Source organism: Felis catus, chromosome A1 (genome assembly GCF_018350175.1).
Source record: "Felis catus isolate Fca126 chromosome A1, F.catus_Fca126_mat1.0, whole genome shotgun sequence".
In the NCBI taxonomy this organism is placed as follows: Eukaryota; Metazoa; Chordata; class Mammalia; order Carnivora; family Felidae; genus Felis; species Felis catus.
Genome location: NC_058368.1, coordinates 12,903,299 through 12,923,560, shown reverse-complemented (window position 1 = coordinate 12,923,560; position 20,262 = coordinate 12,903,299). Strand labels below are relative to the sequence as shown.

The following is a 20,262-nucleotide window of genomic DNA, read 5'->3' as shown; positions in this document are numbered from 1 at the left end:
TGGGTCCTTTCCTTTTTCTTTTTGGTCAAACTAGCTAGGGATTTATCAATTTTCCTAATTATTTCAAAGAACCAGCTCCTGCTTTCATTGATCTGTTCTGCTTTTTTTATTTCAACAGCACTGACTTCAGCTCTAATGATTATTTCCTGTCTTCTGCTGGTTTGGGACTTATTTGCTGTTCTTTTTCCAGCTGTTTTAGGTGTAAGGTTAGGTTGTGTACTTGAGACCTTTCTTCCTTCTTTAGGAAGACCTGAATTGCTATATACTTCCCCCTTATGACTGCCTTGGCTGCATCCCAGAGGTTTTAGGCTGTCATGTTTTCATTTTCACTGGCGTCCGTGTATTTTTTAATTTCCTCTTTAATTTCTTGGTTAACCCATTTAGTCATTAATAGGGTGTTCTTTCATCTCTAAGTATTCATGATCTTTCCAAATTTTTTCTTGTGGTTGATTTCAAGTTTCATAGCATTGTGGTCTGAAACTATGCAAGGTATACTCGTGATCTTTTTGTATTTGTTGAGGGATGATTTGTGACCCAGTATGTGATCTATTCTGAGAATGTTCCATGGGCACTAGAGAAAATGTGTATGCTGCTATTTTAGGATGAAATGATCCGAATACACCTGTGAAGTCCATCCAGTCCAGTGTTTCATTCAAAGCCATTGTTTCTTTGATTTTCTGCTTAGATGAAATGTCCATCGCTGTAAGAAGGGTATGGAAGTCCCCTATTATAATGGTTATTATCATCAATGAGTTTATGTTTTGATTAATTGATTTATATATTTGGGTGCTTCCACGTTGGGGGCATAAATATCTATAATTGTTAGATCTCTTTGGTGGACAGACCCCTTAATTATGATATAATGCCCTTCTGAATAATAATGCCCTCTTGTTACTGTCTTTATTTTAAAACCTAGTTTACTTGATATAACTATGGCTACATCAGCCTTCTTTTAGCCACAAATAGCATGATAGACGGTTCTCCAACCCCTTACTTTCAATCTGTAGATGTCTTAGGTCTAAAATGGGTCTCTTATAAGCAACATATAGATGAGTCTTGTTTTCTTATCCATTCTGATACCCTACGTCTTCTCATTGGAGCATTTAGTCCACTGACATTTAGAGTGAGTACTGAAAGATATTAATTTAGCGCTGTTGTATTGCCTGTAGAGTTGGGTGTTTCTAGTGATGTTCTCTGGTCCTTTCTAGTCTTTGTTGCTTTTGGTCTTTTTTGTCTTGTTTCATCTTTTCTCCACTCAGAGTCCCTCCTTAAAATTTCTTGCAAGGCTGGTTTAGTGGCCACGAACTCCTTTGGTTTCTGTTTGTCTGGGAAACTCACTGTCTCTCCTTTTAATTTGAATGACAGCCTTGCTGGTTAAAGAATTCTTGGCTGCATATTTTTCCAGTTCAGCACACTGAATATATCCTGCCACTCCTTTCTGGCCCGCCAAGTTACTGTGGATAAATCTGCTGTGAACCCGATCTGTCTTCCTTTATAGGTTAAGGACTCTTTTTTCCCTTGCTGCTTTCATAATTCTTTCCTTGTCTGCGTATTTTGTGAATTTGACTATGAAATGCCTTGGTGATGGTCGGTTTTTGTTCAATCTAATAGGAGTTCTCTGTGCTTCTTAGATTTGGATGTGTCTTTCCCCAGATTAGGAAAGTTTTCTACTATAATTTGCTCACATTAAACTTCTGCCCCTTTTTCTCTCTCTTCATCATCTAGGACTACTAAGATTTGGACATTATCTCTTTTTTAATAAGTCACTGAGTTCTCCAAGTCTTACATTATTTCCTGTAGAACTGAAACTATGAAGCACTCTATAGTCCATACACTAAGCAGGTAGACAGACCTGTGTTGGACTTTTAGGGGATGTGCCTGGAGGGCACAGCTGGGCAGGGCTTGGTGAAAAGGCTCTGTTCTCCACTAGGTGGTGCTGCTTAGCTTACTGAGCTGGATCAGTGTGATCTGCACGCACCGTTATGCATGTATGCGGGAGAGGTGGAAATGGCTTCACCCAGCTTTCTAGTCTGACAAAGGAACTTTGTGCTCTCACCAACCCACAATCAAGCACCTCTCCTTTGTCTTGGGCTTCCATGCACTCCCCACCTCCACCTTGTCCATGTCCAACCCATCAGCCTACCAGGCAGCATCTCACTCCAGAGTTTTATCTCAGATGGGGTTGTGTTTCAAAACCCCACACTTCACAGACCCCTGCAGCTTAGATCCCTGCTGTCTCTCTGGGGGAGGTGCTCGCTGAGCAATGGCTGGGTGGTGAATTACCCCCAGAAAATGTTTGTGCAATCGCACAGTGGTAGAAGTTCAGAGATTATGGCAAATCCCAACACAGAGCCAGTGCCTGGTTTCAACACGCTCAGGTGTCTTTGTCTCAATAGCAGCAAATGTGGCTGCTCTCAGGGGTCTGCTGGGACCACTGCCTGTGGAGAGGCCATATGGCCTCTACCAAATGTTTTCCAAGAAGGGGAACCGCTTCTCCCTGTGTGGCACATGGACCCGTCAGACCCCGCTGCCTGCTCCTGCAGATTTGCCCTTTTACCTCTCCAGAGCACAGAGCACAGAGGATTTATAGAATCCTAATGGTATTGAGACCCTCTCCTTCCTTTCTGTCACTGGTTTTAGGGACCAGATTTCTTATTCAGTCACTTGTTAGTGTTTTCACTCTTTCTCTCTCTCCAGCTACTTTCAGGAGAGTGCTTTTCCTGCACTCTCCACCCCTCTTTCCTCTCTCCACAAAAACAGCTCCCTATCCTCTGTGGCTATTCTCTCCCCCAGTTCACTTCTCCACACAGTGTACCTGCCGAGTTCTGTGACTCAAGTTATGCATATTGTTGTGTTAATCCTCAGATCAATTTCCTAGGTATGCAAAATAGTTTGGTGCTGATACAGCTGCATTTCAGAGATAAGACAAACAGAACTTCCATGGTGCTTTGCCATCTTGCCTCATCCCCTCATCAAAGATTTCTTAAAAGTAGAAGTTCAGACTCTTCTCCAGAGAGCCCAAGAGTATGAAGTTGTATCACAATAAAATAAAGTGGGAAAAAAACCCAGCATCTTTTGAACATCTGCTATGTGCAAGACACTATAACAAATTATTTTACTTAAGTCCTCACACTAGCTCTGAGTGGGGGCATTATCTCCCTTTTTTTAGATGAGAAAAAAAAAAAAAAAGGCTGATAGTTTAAGTAAGCTCACAAAGTTGACTACAGAAGAACCATGAATTAAGAACAGATCTGCCTTACTCTCAAATCCATACCCTTCCAATGTTTGCCAAAGTATTTAAGTCTTTCCTCTGTATGAGACTGACTACAGTATGCTATTTATAGCTCACAACACCATTCTTTTACTGAAAAGAGAGGTTAGGCTTTCATTTAAACTCATGTCACTGAGGCAGAATCTTAATTCAAGTCTGATTCCAAAGGCCTTGATCCTTCTTGGACATGATAGTATTATCTTTAAAAAAAAAAAAAAAAAAAAAGCAGGGGTGCCTGGGTGGCTCAGTCGGTTAAGCATCCAACTTCTTGGTTTCTAGTTTAGGTTCAGGTCATGATCTCACGGTTCATGGGTTCAAGCCCCACATCAGGCTCTGCACTGACAGTGTGGAGCCTGCTTGGGATTCTCTCTCTCTCTGCCTTCTCTCTCTCTCAAAAATAAATAAGTAAACATGAAAAAAAAAAAAAAGTAACCCTGATTATTAAAGAGTTAAGAAACAGATACAAATGACAGATGGTATTAAACCATTTTAGGGAATCTATATACCCAAACTGACATCAACAGTTGCATGCTCTATCAACAGAGTCAGCCAGGCACCCCAAAATTATTCTAATAATTATGCATATCATTTATTTCTAAAAAGTTAATTCAGGATGTTTTCCTCTACAACTGTTCTATGCTGTGTGCATTGTGTGCATGTTACATGCATCTTGTCTTAGTCTAAGTTCATTTCTAATATAACTTAGTTTCTTAAAAATGAATATATTCTACAATTTTTTTGTGTCATTATTTCTTGGGGATTGCAAGTGATAAAGAGTACAAATTCTTCTGTCAGAGAAACATGGTATTATTGAACTGTCTCTGATTCTTAACTGAATGTCTTCAAGTAAGCAATAATCTCCCAAAACAGTTTTCTTACCTAGAAAATAAAGATAATATTAATAATTTTCCACGTAGGACTGCTCTATGAATTAAATGAGATGTCACAGTGTAAGAACATTAATAATTGCTCACTAAAATTAGCTATCAAATTAGAAAACTATGACTCTTCTAAAATCAAATAAGAATCAAGACTGTAAATACCACAGCAAGTCTAATGGGTCAAAAATGAGAAACAATTATTTGGTACTGTGTGGGCCAATAATCAGAATGATACCAGCCCTCCTAGTATTTCTGGTCAACCTGAAAGCTTTGAAATTCAAATTTCTTTTTTGTAGCACGACGAAATCAATTCCTACAACTGTTAGTCTAATCAGGAAATAACAACACCTCTTTTTTAAAAAGTGTATTTGTGAGCTGCCCAAACTTGTTTGGAAAATTGAAAGAGATAGCAGCTGCTAGAAGAATTAAGCAAAGCAATGATCAACTAGTCTTAAGAACAAACTAGTAATTATCAAATACTACAACATCTGTACCTAGCTCTCCTAAAATTAGGAAAGTTCTACAACTGCTACTACCAAGTTTTCGTCTTTAAAATCAGAAAACAAGAAAGTCATCTTCAATGCAGAAATATTTTACAAAAGTAAAAGTCTCCTAAAACATGTTTTGAATTTTATCTCTTTTAAGGCTGAGATTACTTCACTGCTTAGCAACATTTTACAAAATGGAATGCACACTTTTTCCTAAAGTAAAGTTTTCTTTTCTGAAGAGACTACTTACAATGTTTGGCACTTCTTAAAAACTATTAAATTCTTCCATTAAAATAAATGAATTATAGGAATTCAAAGCAAACCCTGATGAAATACTAAGAACCCATTATGTATGACTATCCACGAATCTACATGGTGGCCAAAGAGTACATGTTATAATCCTTTTGAAGAATCTTTACAAAAATTAGAATTCATCAGATATAAGACCCAAGAGGAGAAACAAGGTATATCTTTCTCACGATTATTTTCACATGAACCAACGAAGCTTAAACTTTAGCAGATGAACACAGTCCAGTGTGTTTCTTAAAGCAATCAACTACCCTCTCTTAAGTCCAGAGATGGTTTCTCAGGTCTGACAGGCATTAAGAATAGGAGACTACATATCAAAGAGCCTTAAAAACCTCTGGGCCTTAAAACTGCCACTCCTGATTTGGAGAAAAGTAGATGGCCCTTCTCAAAGTTGTCATAAATCAAACAATTAATGGCTGACATATTTTCAGTATAAGCCACTACTGAATAATAGACCCACAGAAGTAAACGAAAACAACTGTTCAACAAATAGGTTATAAAACACTTCCTAAACACTGGTGGCATATACACAATTTTGTTAACAGAGCTTATCATCATACTTGAGCACAGAGTTCATGTATGTTTTCAAACCATTATCACACAATCTTTTTTGCTCTTCATAGCAAAGGCACAAGTATTCCCGGCAGAGTAATAACAACAGTATCTTCATTATATAAATGAAAAAGTTAAAACTTGTTAAAATGAAGTTACCTGCTCAAGGGCATAAAAATCAGTAGAGGTATGATTCATAGCCTGGTATCTTTCCAAGATATGATGCATCAATTACAATTATAATATTATTCTTTTCAATATTAGAAAATTAAGCACATTGAGTTATAAATTAAGTCATCTGAGATTCTGAAAAGAAAACTAAAACTTCCAAGATTTGTTTTAATTTATATGTAAGTTCCATATGCAAATGTCAATAGCTTAATAAAAGCCACGTTACTACATACCACCTATTCTGAACCAGTAAACTTCTAAAATTAAAATCCTATCTTTTCTTTGAAAGTTTAGTATTCATATTCAAGATTTAACTATAATTCTAAATGGCACTGGTGGTAGTATGAAATAGCTAATCCATGGGGCGCCTGGGTGGCTCAGTCGGTTAAGCGTCCGACTTCAGCCAGGTCATGATCTCGCGGTCCGTGAGTTCGAGCCCCGCGTCAGGCTCTGGGCTGATGGCTCAGAGCCTGGAGCCTGTTTCCGATTCTGTGTCTCCCTCTCTCTCTGCCCCTCCCCCGTTCATGCTCGGTCTCTCTCTGTCCCAAAAAATAAATAAACGTTGAAAAAAAAAATTAAAAAAAAAAAAGAAATAGCTAATCCAAAACTCAGACTATCTGTTCTATTTCTATGATCAAACTTTTATGGTCATTTTTGAGACTACTTACCTTTGTGGAGTCTGCTGACTGACAATAGCATTAGCAGTCTCCCTCAGATACACCTCCCAATCTGTTTCAGGGATTTCTTGATCTGCAGTAAAAGGATATCTACATGATAAAAAGAGAACACAATAAATTATATGGAAGCTTGTGCCCCAAAATGTTTCCTGTGGTAACTGCCCCTTTCACTCACTGTTGCACTCTGCAGGCTTCACACATAAGTAGGGCTTTTCGAAGATTCCTGCAGGACTTCTCTGCAAGTCTATGAGCCAGTTGTGAAGGAAGATTCAGACCTTCCTTCTTACACACAGTAGATAAAACGTGACAAATCTACAAAAAAGACAATTAACAAAAACGGGCAATCTATCAGCACACTGAAGCAATTTCTGTTGATAACACCTTTATAGACCCTTGTTATTTATTTTTGTCACTCCCAACCCTAACCCACAGGCTCCTTTAGCAGAAAGCCAGGGGTCAGTCAAGTTGTCAGGAAGAGGCAGCAACTGGTCCTGCCAACTACAGAAAGAGCTGGTTTGAGCTCCAAGTCCTGCCAGCCATCTTGGGGGGCTGGGTGTGTGTGGGGGGGGGGTGCTGTGAAAAAACACACAAGGCCTCAGGTCTTTGACAAGGACACCGATCAGAGGGCTGCCAAGTAGAGTCTCATAGGCTGAATTCTGCATGACTCGGGGGGTATTACTTGCATGCCCTAAGAAGCGAATAGTGCCCACAGGAGTGGTGTAACCTGGTGGTCCCTTTTAACTATATTACTCTCAAAATTTTTGTAAGTGAAACTTCTAATAAAGTTACTTCACCACTTTGCAACTAACACAAGGTGACATATTATCCCTACTTTGCATAAAATCACCCCAAATCTATTAATAGCAGGAAAGCTGCTTATTGTGAGAAATTTGCATTTTTACTTTATAAGTGTTAAGAAAAGAAATCTATCTCAAGTCTCCTCCAAAGCCAATTAAATCAGCTTGAGGTAGAATAACTAAATAACTAGAATAACTAAATAACTAGCCCTTAACTAGTTTAGTGAAATTCATACCTACTTAAGGTAAAAAATGACTTAAAAGGAAGAACTTCTTAAATATTGGTGGCATATATGCAATATTATCCTTAATAAGAGTTTATAATCATATTTTCTATGTATTGGTGATATCTGGTATTTAATACCATACATATTCATTTATATATCTACTACAGGTTAATATCCAGGCCATAGCTGTTCCTGAATCACTAATACATTTCACTATGTTTTTACAAAACAAACATGACAAAGATATACACACAGTACTCAGAGAATCTGAAATGAATGACTTCTGAAAAGTTTCACTTGACTTACATCTTCAATGCTGGGAGCAGGCACACGAACTGCCAGGCACCTACTACGAATAGGTGGTATCACTTTAGATGTAGAATTGCAACACAAGATCAATCTGCAAGTGGACATATACTTTTCCATGGTTCTACGCAAAGCATGTTGAGCGTCTTTGGTGAGTTTGTCAACCTCTGTCAGTAATACCACTAGTCAAGGAAAAAGAAAACAAATTTTAACTTGAGAATCTATCTCCTTCTCTTCCTTCTCATTATTTGGAGTGAAATTCTAAATAAGAAGTCTGATATACTACTCTTCCCTTTGGCAAGGACATATAAAAGTCTCAGGTATGGTGAGAATAATTTATTTTATTTATTTTTAAGTTTATTTTGAGAGAGAGGCAGACTTCATAAACGCAGAAGAAGGGCATAGAGAGAGGGAAAGACTCCCAAGAAGGCTCTGCACTGATGCAGGGCTCAATCCCACAAACTGTGAGATCATGACCTGAGCTGAAATCAAGAATCAGGCGCTAACAGCATGGAATCTACTTGGAATCCTCTCTCCCTCTCCCTCTGCTCCTCCCTTGCTTGTGTTCACTCTCTCCCAAAATAAAAAAATAAACATTTAAAGAAAAGATGTTAAAAGAAAATTCCAATCACACTTAAGAAACACTAGGCTAAAATGAAGTTAAAGATGTTACTTTTTTGTAGAATTCACCGCAGTCTTTATTATATTTATATGAACCAAAGCTCACCAAGACAGAGAGGTACTAGGCTGTACTTCCCCAAAATATTTTATCTCAGAAGCACATTTCTGGGGAACACTTTAAATCTTATCATGCCTAAGAATATACTTTGGAAAATACTGATGCAAGAAACAGAGCCAAAAAGAATAAAGACAGCTGGTCACATGTACTGTGAGATTCCACCGAGCCATAATAAAGGATTGACTTTAAAGTGTTTCAGGAATACTATGCAGCTAGACCTGAATGCAACTATTTATTGTATTTTTCATCATATTAAGTTATTTCTAGAAGATGGCAGTGGTAGCAGTGTAGATTTGAATCCCTCTCACAAAAGTAGAAAGATTCCAAGACCAAAGACTCATGGACAACATTTATACCAAAACAAAGTGATAGGTTTTACCTAAGAACTCCCCAATATGAGCAAATGAGAACAAGCAACTATGTGTCGGAGGGTGGCAAGAATGTACCATGTTTCTGACAGCCTTTGGTCCAGAACCCAAATCCAGGTACCTATAAGAACACACTGTGAAGTATAATGGGACAATTTGAGAACAGCACCCACAGGGTTCAATTTATGGGTTAAAGCAAAGGAACCTGGATGCAACAAGGTTTGACAAGAACAGAACACTGAAAACAAAATGAAGCTCCCTTCCAAGACAATCCTTCACAGTGAGGAGAAATTCTAGAGATAGAATCCAAATGGAATAGGACAGGAAAAATAGAAACAAGGAGACTGATCCCAAAATCTAACAAATAGCACCTAACATAAAGTACTACAGACCAAATGATACAAAAATAAGTCCTTGGTAGGCAGAAAACAGCAGCATATTTTAAAAATTAACACATCATGACCAAGTGAGGTTTACTCTAGAAATAGAGAGCAATTTCACTAGAAGAGCCAATAATATAATCTACTTGACCAACAGAGCTAAAAAGAAAAATCTTAATACCACATTCACGGATGCAGAAACAGCATTTGAAAAAATTTAATACACATTCACATTAGGAACACTCAATAAAATACAAACTGATGCTTACTTTCTTATTTCTTACTATGATCAAATAGATACAGGGACGCCTGAGTGGCTCAGTCCGGGTAAGTGTCCAATTCTTGATTTCGGCTCAAGTCATGATCTCATGGTTCGTGAGTTAGAGCCCTACGTTGGGCTCTGTGCTTACAGTGCGGAGCCGGCTTGGGATCCTTCCTCTTCTCTCTCTGCCCCTCGTCCACTCGAGTATACGTGTGCACATGCATGAGTGTGCTCTCTCCCTTTCTCTCCCTCTCAAAAATAAATAAATAAGCTTAAAAAAAAAATAGATACACCTCAGGCCAAAATCCAGCAACTAAATGGGGAAACCCTAGGGCTCTCCTTCCAGTCATGACAAGGATGTCCACCATCTTTAGTACTATTAAACACTGTACTGGAGGTACTGGTAAACATAATTAGATAAGAAAGAATGTTGAAAGCCATACAAATTGGAAAGGGAAAAAATTGTCTCTATTCAGAGATGATATAAGTATGTATCTGAAAACTCAAAAGAAACCATGGAAAGGCTATTACAAACAATACAACAATGAATATAGTTAAACATAAAATTAAGATATAAACATCATAGCTATCACATATAACAAAAGTTAGAAACGTAAGACTCCATTTACAGTAGCAAAAAATAGATAAATGTAAATTTATTCTGAAATACAGTGAACTAAGGAAGATAAAAACCAGCTGAAATATGCATAGGCAATTCACAAAACAGTAAAATGAGCAACAAACAAAAGAAAAAAATTATCATACTAACTTAAAGAAAAAACAAACACAATTTATTTTCTCCATTCAAACTGATAAAGATTAAAAATAATTGACCACAATGGTGATAAATGTCAAGGAATAATGGCACTCCCAAACACTTCAGATGGTAGTATAAATCGACCTTTTGAATGAAGAATTTAGCAAAATTGTATCAAAGGCATTAAATTCTGGCATATTTATTACCACAAAATCTTCTATGAGAATGTACACATACATGTGCATACAGGTAATACCGGAAGGTAATGACAAAAATGTTAACAGTAATTGTCTCTGGATGGCAAAATTATACCTGATTTTGTTTAATATATGATAATAAACATGTAATTTTGGTCCAAGGAACAGTTATGCCTTTTTTTTAAATGTTTATTTTTGAGAAAGAGAAAGACAGAGTGTGAGCAGGGGAGGGGCAAAGAGAGAAGGAGACACAGAATCTGAAGCAGGCTCCAGGCTCTGAACTGTCAGCACAGAGCCCGACGCGGGGCTCAAACTCATGAACCGCGAGATCATGACCTGAGCCGAAGTCAGATGCTTAACCAATTGAGCCACCCAGGTGCCCCAGAATAGTTCTGCTTCAATCATGTTATTTCTTATTTTAAATAAAGTGTTTTCATTACTCATCTAGTTCTAAAATAACAAATGAGTGGCATAAATTGTCCTCTTTCCACCAAAATTCAATTCTATTAGGCTACAACCTCCCACGAGCAGAGAGATCATGCCTGTCTTACTCACTTTTATGCCCAAAACTAAGAGAGCATTAATGCTCAGTATACAACAAGTTAATAAATATTCGCTACATAGATGGAATTTATGTTTCCCCACTACATTTTCCCTTATACTCACTATGTACCAGGTCAGTGTTCACCTTAAAAGAAATATGTTTATCACATACCTTTAAAATCTCTTTGAGAGTTTGTTTCAAGTTGCTGTGATTGTGCCACTGTTTTCAACATCTCTTGAATTACTACCCGGTCACTATTTCCAGCATCACTATATAATACAAAAATAATGGTAAATATAGACTTAGGTATTTAGAAAGTATTATCCCTTTAATCTGTTATTATAAGAAAAACATTGAAGATTTTAAGTGGTTAAAATATTAATCAAAATTATTCACACCTAATTACATTCACAAAACTTTCAAAGTGAAATAGTTCAGGGTCATTAAAATAACAATATTCCAATATTCAATTACAATATGATAGATAACACTGAAAGCGGTAAACATGTTCTTATATTAAGTTTATTGTTACTTAAAAAAAAGAGCAACAACTGGGGCACCTAGGTGGCTCAGTGGGTTGTGTGTCCAACTTCAGCTCAGGTCATGATCTCACGGTTCACAAGTTCAAGCCCCGTGCAGACAGCTCAGAACCTAGAGCCTGCTGCAGATTGTCTCTTTCTCTCTCTCTCTCTCTCTCTCTCTCTCTCTCTCTCTCCCCCTCCGCCACTCGTGTTCTGTCTCCCTCTCAAAAATAAACATTAAAAAACAAAAAGCAATAACTAATACCTAAGTTTATCAAATACTTTAATATTTCTGTACCGACTATAGTTAGTATCTAGTTACAGCTAATTTCTCAATCATCTGTAGTCACTCAAAATGTAAAAATAACTCTGAAACAAAAAAAAATTTTTTTTTTAATTTTTTTAAACGTTTATTTATTTTTGAGACAGGGAGAGACAGAGCATGAACAGGGGAGGGTCAGAGAGAGGGAGACACAGAATATGAAGCAGACTCCAGGCTCTGAGCTGTGAGCACAGAGCCTGACGCGGGGCTAGAACTCACGGACCGCAAGATCATGACCTGAGCCGAAGTCGGCCGCCTAACCGACTGAGCCACCCAGGCGCCCCTGAAACAAAAATTTAACCTCCATGCCTCTCCTCCACCCAAATAGTAAAGGTCTGAGAGAGAACAAGCTTAGACAAGTCTGCTCCCAGCACTAGCATGGAGCTGATTCAGGGTCTTGGCAAGATGATGAGACAAGCAAATGGAATTTAAGATAGTCAGAACTCTGTAAACTACTGACTTATGATAAGCATTATCTGTCATTTACACCTACATTATTGCTTTAGCACCTAAGTCCTGCACCTCACAAACCAACATAAAGTCACCTAGTTAATTTAGGCTGTCAATTTCAAACACGTGAAAAACAATCAGCTCAATCTCTAATGGACTACTCTTGCCACAGAAGAACTCGAGATGAGAAACAGGGCAAAAAAATCAGCTTCAGTTTATTTTCCCAAACAGCCATCAAATCCTTCTTAATTCACTAATATTGTATCAATATGCCTCAAGTGTCTCTTATGATCATTTCCTAGTCAAGAATCAAAAACAGTTCCCTCTGTCTATGAAATTACCATTTTTCCCTACTTTTCTAATCAGACCCTTTCTCACTAGTCATATTTCTCTTAATTTTCTTGGACACATATAAGGAAAGTAATAATGCCTAAGCTGTTTTGAAAACTACATATAATTATCCATGTAGAGTAACAGTGCCTGTTACTGAATACATATTAGCTTATAACTATATTCCTCCTGCTCCATTCAATCTTGATATAGATGTTCATCCTCATCTCTCTGCCACTGCCCAAAAAGGTTGCCTTTGCCTGAAGACGTCCTTGATTTTCTTCTCCTTCAAGAACATACCAGGCCCCAGACAAAACTGAAGCTTTACTCAACTTTGCTCCCAAGACAATCACTTCTACACTATTAAGCAGTACTACACTGCCATGGCATGAGTTTTCAATGTGTCTCCCAACAGGAGCCTAATCTTTGATTAAGTCATGATAAGTAATATAGACATTGGTTGGTGGACTATTATAACACACTTTAATCAAGAAACTGAAACAAAGGAGAGGCAAAAAAAAAAAAGATTTGGTAATCCAAAATATATCCTGAAATATTCACTCCAGACATTACAAACTTTTTAGCCATACTTTATTTTACTATCAGTTCTGCTTGAGCCAACAGAACAAAAATTTAATGACTATGAAATGTACTTTGTATAAAACACTGAGTTCTATAGAGCAAGAAAACTTAATTATTAAACTTATTTGACTCAGAAGTCAGAGAAAAGGGGAAATGGGAAGGTTCTAGTCTCCCTATTTCACAATGGGCATCTTTACTTTTACCTATTGTACATATGGTGTTTCCACACGATTCTATTTCAAGAATGGGTTTAATTCTTAAAAAAAAAAAAAAAAAAAAAAGAAGAAGAAAAGACTTGTTTCTATATAGTAGAAACCTACCTGGGATTAACTTCAAGGTGATAATTGCTCGCAATAGTGCTAATTTCAATTTTCTTTTTAGATGGAGTCTGTGGACAAAGAAAATAAATGTTCTGAATGTGTAATTACTGGCTATTTCTCCTCTTTTCTCTGTTTCACTGTTTGTTTTCAAAACAATTTATTCTTAATAAAAAAAAAACTTCAGATAACCACCAAGAATATTTTAACTTCATTAACCCCATTTTTTTCTCTATGTGCAGATGAACGTATTTCTATATAAATTGGGTCATATCACACACCCTGGTTTCTACTTTTCCCTCTATCTCCAGAAATCTACAAACCATCTCATTATGAGTGATCACCCCTGTAAACAGTCTGCATATGTCCTTGCATAGACTTTTCCATAACACACAAAAATAAACACATAGATATGTATCTATTTATATAGATATATTTAATATATTTCTATAGAGTGTGTTTCTTGTAAAAAAGTTATAAAAAAAAGAGTCAATCATACCCATTTCTCTGTGTTTTACTTTTCCTAGTTAACAATGCATCTACACAATTCCCCTCAGATACTGGTGTAGGTTAGTTGCATATGACCTATAACATGGATGTCCCAAAGCCAATCATACTGATGGGCATTTTGCTTCTTGCTTTTTGACATCCCAAACTATCCCACAATTATCATCCTTCTCCATACATCTATCATGTACTGACTTCATTTCTATGCAATAGATTCCCAATAAAGGATTTGCTGGATTGAAGGGGACACATTTTCTAAATTTTTATGTGTGTGTATGTATGTATGTATATATGTATAATCAGCCTATCTCCCCCCAAAAAATCTAACAATTCAGTTTTCCACTAGCAACAAATACTCTTGCCCAACATTCCATTCTGGATATATCATGCCTTTAAGTTCTGCCAATTTGATAACAGACTCACTGCTTCTCTTTAACTATCAAAAATGACAAACATCTTTACACACATTTATTGGTCATTTACATTTCTCTCTTATGACTCTTTTATTCAGTTTCTTACCAAGTTGTCTTTCATTGTCAATTTGTAAAATCTTTTATCTAACACATTCCTTTCAACTATTTTTTGACAATCATTTGTTTTTCTACTGATTCTATGTACATTATATTCTATAATAGGAACATAAATTTATATACATCCAAGTATATATTTCTTTTTTTCTATCACTTCCTTATTTAAAAACTTTTTTTAACGTCTATTTTTGAGAGAAAGAGACAGAGTGCAAGCAGGGGAGGGTCAGACAGAGAAGGAGACACAGAATCCGAAGCAGGTTCCAGGTTCCGAGCTGTCAGCATGGAGCCCGTTACGGCTCGAACTCACAAACCGTAGGATCATCACCGAAACCAAAGTCACTTAACCAACTGAGCCATCCAGGTGCCCCTGCCCCTTCCATGTTTTCTATTAAAAGGTATTCTCGACCTACAGGCTGCTCATATAGTCTAAGAAATTTAGTGCTTCATTTTAACATTTAAGTTTTTAATTCATCTGGAACTCATCTCTGTAAATTATGAATCATAGGGATTCAACTTTATTTTCTTCAGAGTAGATAACTAGTTATGCTAGCACATCTTGCTAACTCAGGTTTTTAATACTGATTTGAAATAGATTTTCCATCGTAATTTTGGGCTCTCTAATAAGTTCCACTGATCAAATTCTCTATTCCCATGCCAATATACTGTTTTGGTTAAAACAGCCTTACAATATGATTTAATATCTCATTAACACAAGTCCCACTTCACAAATCTTTTTTGTATGGTCTCAGAAAGGTATTCTTTTATATGTACTTTCAGATCATTTCATGAAATTAAAAAAACAAGTTGGATTTTAATTCTAATTTCACTGAAATTTATACTGTAACTTGGGGAAAACAGATATTTTAAAATATTAAGCCTCCTACCTGAGAACTTGCTGGATCTTTCCATTTGATCAGCTTTTTTTTCCCTTTTATAAGGTATTACAGTTTTCTTCCTACAGATCACACACCTTTCTTGTTAAATTTGTCCCTGAATATTTTATAAGAGTTCCCACCAGGATGTACCACAAGCCACCTTAAACTCAATGTGTCTAACACAAGCTCATCAATATTAGCTCAAAATCGATTTATCTTCCTAAAGATTCTATTAATAGCACTACTTACCATCCAGTCACTCAGCATTCATTTTTTCAGTGCCTAATATGTACAAGATGCTACACCACGGGCTATGAAGGATATAAAAATGAGTAGGACATGTTCCCTGCATAACTTCAAAACAAATACAATCTTCTCAAAAAAAAAAAAAATGTATGATAAACTATAATGAAAGCAAAACAAAGTAAGTACTAAAAAGTATAAGCTATAGGTTAAAAAAGGAAAAACTAGGGGTGCGTGGGTGGCTCAGTCAGTTAAGCATCAGACTCTTGATTTCGGCTCAGGTCATGATCTCATGATTCATGGCTTCAAGCCCCGTACTGGGTTCTGCGCTGACAGTGCGGAGCCTGCTTGGAATTCTCTCTCTCTGCCACTCCCCTGATCGCGCTTTCTTTCTCTCTCAAAAAAAATAAATAAGCTTAAAAAAAAAAAAAACTTAAACAACAACAACAAAAAGGAAAAACTAATTCTAATGGGGTTGGAGAGGGGCACACCAAGAGAAGGTAATTTCAACTGAATCTCAACCACTGTCTATAAGAAGAGTATGAAAATGCACTGCATGGTACAGGCTGGAAAGCTCAGCCAAGATAAATCATAGGAATTCTCTGAACATCCCAGAGCTTCATGCTTCCTTGTCTAATCAGTCAGCTGTCTAATCTTTATTAAGTTGCCTGATTCCACATTTACAATTTTTCTCAAAATCATTGTTTTTCCAAATCCATTATTGCTCTCAGAATAATGAACTGTAGAGACTTGAGTTCCAGTTTCAGCTGAGGTACTGATTTGCTAGATAATCTAAAATAAATTCCACTGCCTACATTTTACCCCAAATCTCTGGTTGCTCATATTTCCTCTCGAACATAACTGACTTTGTTCTGGTTTTAACAGTTAGGTCTATAAATCAGTAGCTCTCAATCCTGTGCATCTGGGTTATCTGTGAAATTCTTACTTAAATCACACATTGGGCAGCAATGGACAGGGCCATGGGAATATATATGATAGGACTGGAAATCCCTCCTATAAATATTTGGAGGCCTCAAAGCAAAATGCTTACTGTGATGGTCTGATGTTCAATTCTCAATTTTTCCACTCCAACACCATAAAGTTCACGTAGAATACACATAATCCTTGTCTTTTTTCCAGCACCTGATGGTCCATACACTAAGAGATGAGGAAAATCACCACATTGCACCTGGAGGGAGGGAAAAAAAAGAGGCATTTTCCCTAGTCAAACAACTGCTCTAGAGAGAATTAAACTACTTTTTTAGGTATCAAATATTTTGTGTCTCCACTTATGAAACTTCAAAAATATGTATGTATGAGCCTATATAGAGACTTTTATATTTATTTATTTTTATTTATTTCTTTTTTTCTGAGAGAGAGAGACAGAGCACAAGTGGGGGAGGGTCAGAGAGAGAGGGAGACACAGAATCTGAAGCAGGCTCCAGGCTTTCAAAAACTCCTAGAAAACTTTTTAAAATAAAAAAACTTTTACTGGACCCCATCCATGAGATTAAGATTCAGTAACTAAGAAATGATGCCTGACTTACTTTGGGCTATAGTCTCTTTTTTTAAGAATTGAATGTATGTGGTTTATTTGAAAAATAAAGGAAAACTTTGTAGGGGAATAAGAAAGCAAAGCAAGGAAAGGAAGGCAGCCAAGGAATGCATTATCTGCTTAACCACTCTAGGCATCTGCAGTTTAATCCAGCTGGGGATACTCTTGAAGCCAGTGTAAAAAAAAACACCACAATAGGGGCGCCTGGGTGGCTCAGTCAGTTAAGCGTCTGACTCAGGTCATGATGTCACCGCTCGTGGGTTTGAGCCCACATGAGGCTCTATGCTAACAGCTCAGAGCCTGGAGCCTGCTTAGGATTCTGTGTCTCCCTCTCTCTCAGCCCCTCCCTCGCTCTCTTTCTCTCAAAAATAAACAAACATTGAAAAAAAAATTTTTTTAAAGAAATAACACACCACAACGTTAACCCACCCAAGAGGTGGGGAAGCTGGAGTACAATACGCTCTCTCTCATCAATCCTTTGATGCAACTTGCTTGGGAAAGTGGTTCAGATTAAGGAAGAGCATCAATTACCAGGCATTTCAAGTCTGCTTAGGAGTGTCAGCAAAAGAAAGCCTTCAAGAAGCACAGATCCTGGAAGCTGGAAGTCAATCTGTGTGCATTTATAAGTCAAGAGCAATGGGATGGAGTAGGGCACTGACAGTGCTGCAACAGAGTACAAGACTGTGCTTTTAAAAAACTTCCCAGGTGACCCTGGTGATCAGTCACGTTTGGGAGTCAGTGCTATGAAGGCTTAAAAAAAAAAAAAAAAAACACAACACTGAGAACACAGGTCTTAACCTCAGGGGCATAAAATCTTGTGACAGAAGTTTCTTTTTTTTTTTTTAATTTTTTTTTTTCAACGTTTTTATTTATTTTTCGGACAGAGAGAGACAGAGCATGAACGGGGGAGGGGCAGAGAGAGAGGGAGACACAGAATTGGAAACAGGCTCCAGGTTCTGAGCCATTAGCCCCGAGCCTGACGCGGGGCTCGAACTCCCGGAATGGGAGATCGTGACCTGGCTGAAGTCGGACGCTCAACCGACTGCGCCACCCAGGCGCCCCACTTGTGACAGAAGTTTCTAAGTAAGCATTATAGAAAAAAATGAAATAAGTATCTTAACAGAAAAGCTTATTGGGGTGAATTTTAATACTTTGGAAACTCATCTATGTCTGGTACTGAAAAAAAAAAGTATCAAGGAAAGGAACTATTCACCTGAAACAGTGCCTGGAAAATAGCAGGTGCTTCACAAGTACCTGTTGCCTTTGCTTTTTAAACTCCATCTAGCCAAAAATTAAGGGTATGCTTTAAATGTTCCAGTTTTACTAAATTGTAGATTCAACAGTAAAACAGTTGAACAGTTTTTAAAAGCAAATCTATAAACATCCGAGAGCAGTATATTAAATTTTTGTCCAAAATATTTACTCCAAATTCTGTATAACAAAAAGACAGCCATAGAAAATAAAAGGTGTCGTTTGCCTAAGAAAATCAAAGTGAAAGCTATGGCGAGAAAACGCAATTTGTCTAGAAATGGAAGTATAGAGCTGTATACAGCTGTAATAGAGCTTAAACTACCATAGATGGAATACCAATAATTAAAAAAAGGAAAAAAAAACCTTCAATCTCACAACACTATCAACTTTTCCAATGACTCTGAATAAGGATAGAGTTCTTTTTTTTTTTCATTATTTCTCATTTTTTTAAGTACTTGCCAAATAGTACCTGTAACAGAAAAAAGGTGGGTGCTGAAGAACCTGAGAGCTGAGCAAAACACTTTTATTAGCATATGGTACTACTCGGTTCTAGAAAGGAGTGAATAAATAGCTTACACAGACACTAGATTTTTCTCAAGACCCTTCTCCCCTCTCCATTTCCTAAAATATTCAGTTTGCTTCTCAGAAAACATTGCCATTAGACACTTATACCAACTACAACACGAAAATACACGTCAGGATGGAGAAAAGAAAAAAAAAATCTTCTATTAGGAATTACACTCAAGGACGATCTAATACAACCTTTTAAAATTAGAAATGACCTCTGAAGTTAATAAATAAAACACCCTCCTTTTTATAAATACGGGAAATGACACCAAGAAATTTTAAGTTACCCTGTTAAAAAGTAAAGTCACATGATGTCACTTCTCTGCCCTAAACCTTCCATGGCTTCCAATCTCACCCTACAAGATTTTACTGGATCTGCACCTCCCCCCGCCCCTCCCTCTGCCCACTATTATCCAGCTACACTGGCCTTCTTGAGGTTCCTAGAATAGGCCGGACACACTCCTGCCTCAAGGAATTTGCATTTGCTGTTGAAAGTGCACTCTTCCCTCATTTTCCTCTATTTCAATGCTTTCTCACTTCAGGGCCTACCACACTCCTTAGGGGCTTGAAACTCCCGAGATGGGGGCCTACCCTCTCCCCGCTCTCCCTGCCCCGTTACGCGGACTCACCAGGTTGCGCAGCTGGGCGGCCTGCTCCTTGTGATAGTCCAGCCGTCCCAAAGAGCAGGGACGGTACTTGTCCACCCAGAGGCTCATGCCAGCTCCAATTCCCGGGGTCGGCCGCTTGAAAATCCCGCGCGCGGGCGCTCTCTCGGTCCGCCCGCAGAGAGAAGTTCTCCCGCGAACTCCAAATCTCGCGACGTCACTTCCGGCCCTGGCCGCTTACGCGACCAAAGAACTAAAGACTACGGAAGCTGGGTCGGGACAGTACTAGCCGCAGTGTTGGTGCCGTCTGGTCAATGATGTTCATTGTCTTATTAATCATTTTTTTGTGTTGTTCTTACCCTCTATGATAGTCCAAAAATTACTAAACAAAATTGGAAATTCGGCTCCGGGCTTCAAATACAGATACCCAGAGGAGCCATGTTCCCTGATCAATTTCGTTCGTTCGTCCACTCATTCGTTTTACAGAAACCTGAAGAATAAATACTGCGTTGGGCCCTGTTCCCGGTACTAGAATATATAAGACCTTGGTCAGTTCTCACTGGGTAGGCTCTCAATAAAGCTGTTTAAGACAAATTGCTGAATTAAAATCTAATCTTCACTACCTTTCCTTACTTCGATTCCTCAAGAGTCTTACTGGGTTGAAAGCAAGAGAATCAAAAG

At 37.8% G+C, this 20,262-nt stretch overlaps 1 protein-coding gene across 3 annotated transcripts in view; it reads right to left on the bottom strand.

Moving 5' to 3' along the window:
* The window catches only part of RFC3 (replication factor C subunit 3), a 32,359-nt gene extending 12,556 nt beyond the window's left edge, over nucleotides 1–19,803 (bottom strand). For 2 of the 3 annotated variants that reach the window (XM_023250694.2, XR_006593899.1), the window contains exons 1-7: nucleotides 19,606–19,801; nucleotides 16,655–16,792; nucleotides 13,452–13,519; nucleotides 11,098–11,195; nucleotides 7,680–7,861; nucleotides 6,525–6,661; nucleotides 6,341–6,439 (exon numbers count right to left, since the gene is read on the bottom strand). In XM_023250694.2, coding sequence (XP_023106462.1) covers nucleotides 6,341–6,439; nucleotides 6,525–6,661; nucleotides 7,680–7,861; nucleotides 11,098–11,195; nucleotides 13,452–13,519; nucleotides 16,655–16,792; nucleotides 19,606–19,692 — 809 coding nt within the window. In that variant the 5' untranslated portion in view covers nucleotides 19,693–19,801. Of the gene's footprint in view, nucleotides 1–6,340; nucleotides 6,440–6,524; nucleotides 6,662–7,679; nucleotides 7,862–11,097; nucleotides 11,196–13,451; nucleotides 13,520–16,654; nucleotides 16,793–19,605 lie in introns of all 3 variants that reach the window. The other variant, XM_023250701.2, reaches the window with a different exon arrangement.
* Nucleotides 19,804–20,262: the final 459 nt, after the last annotated feature.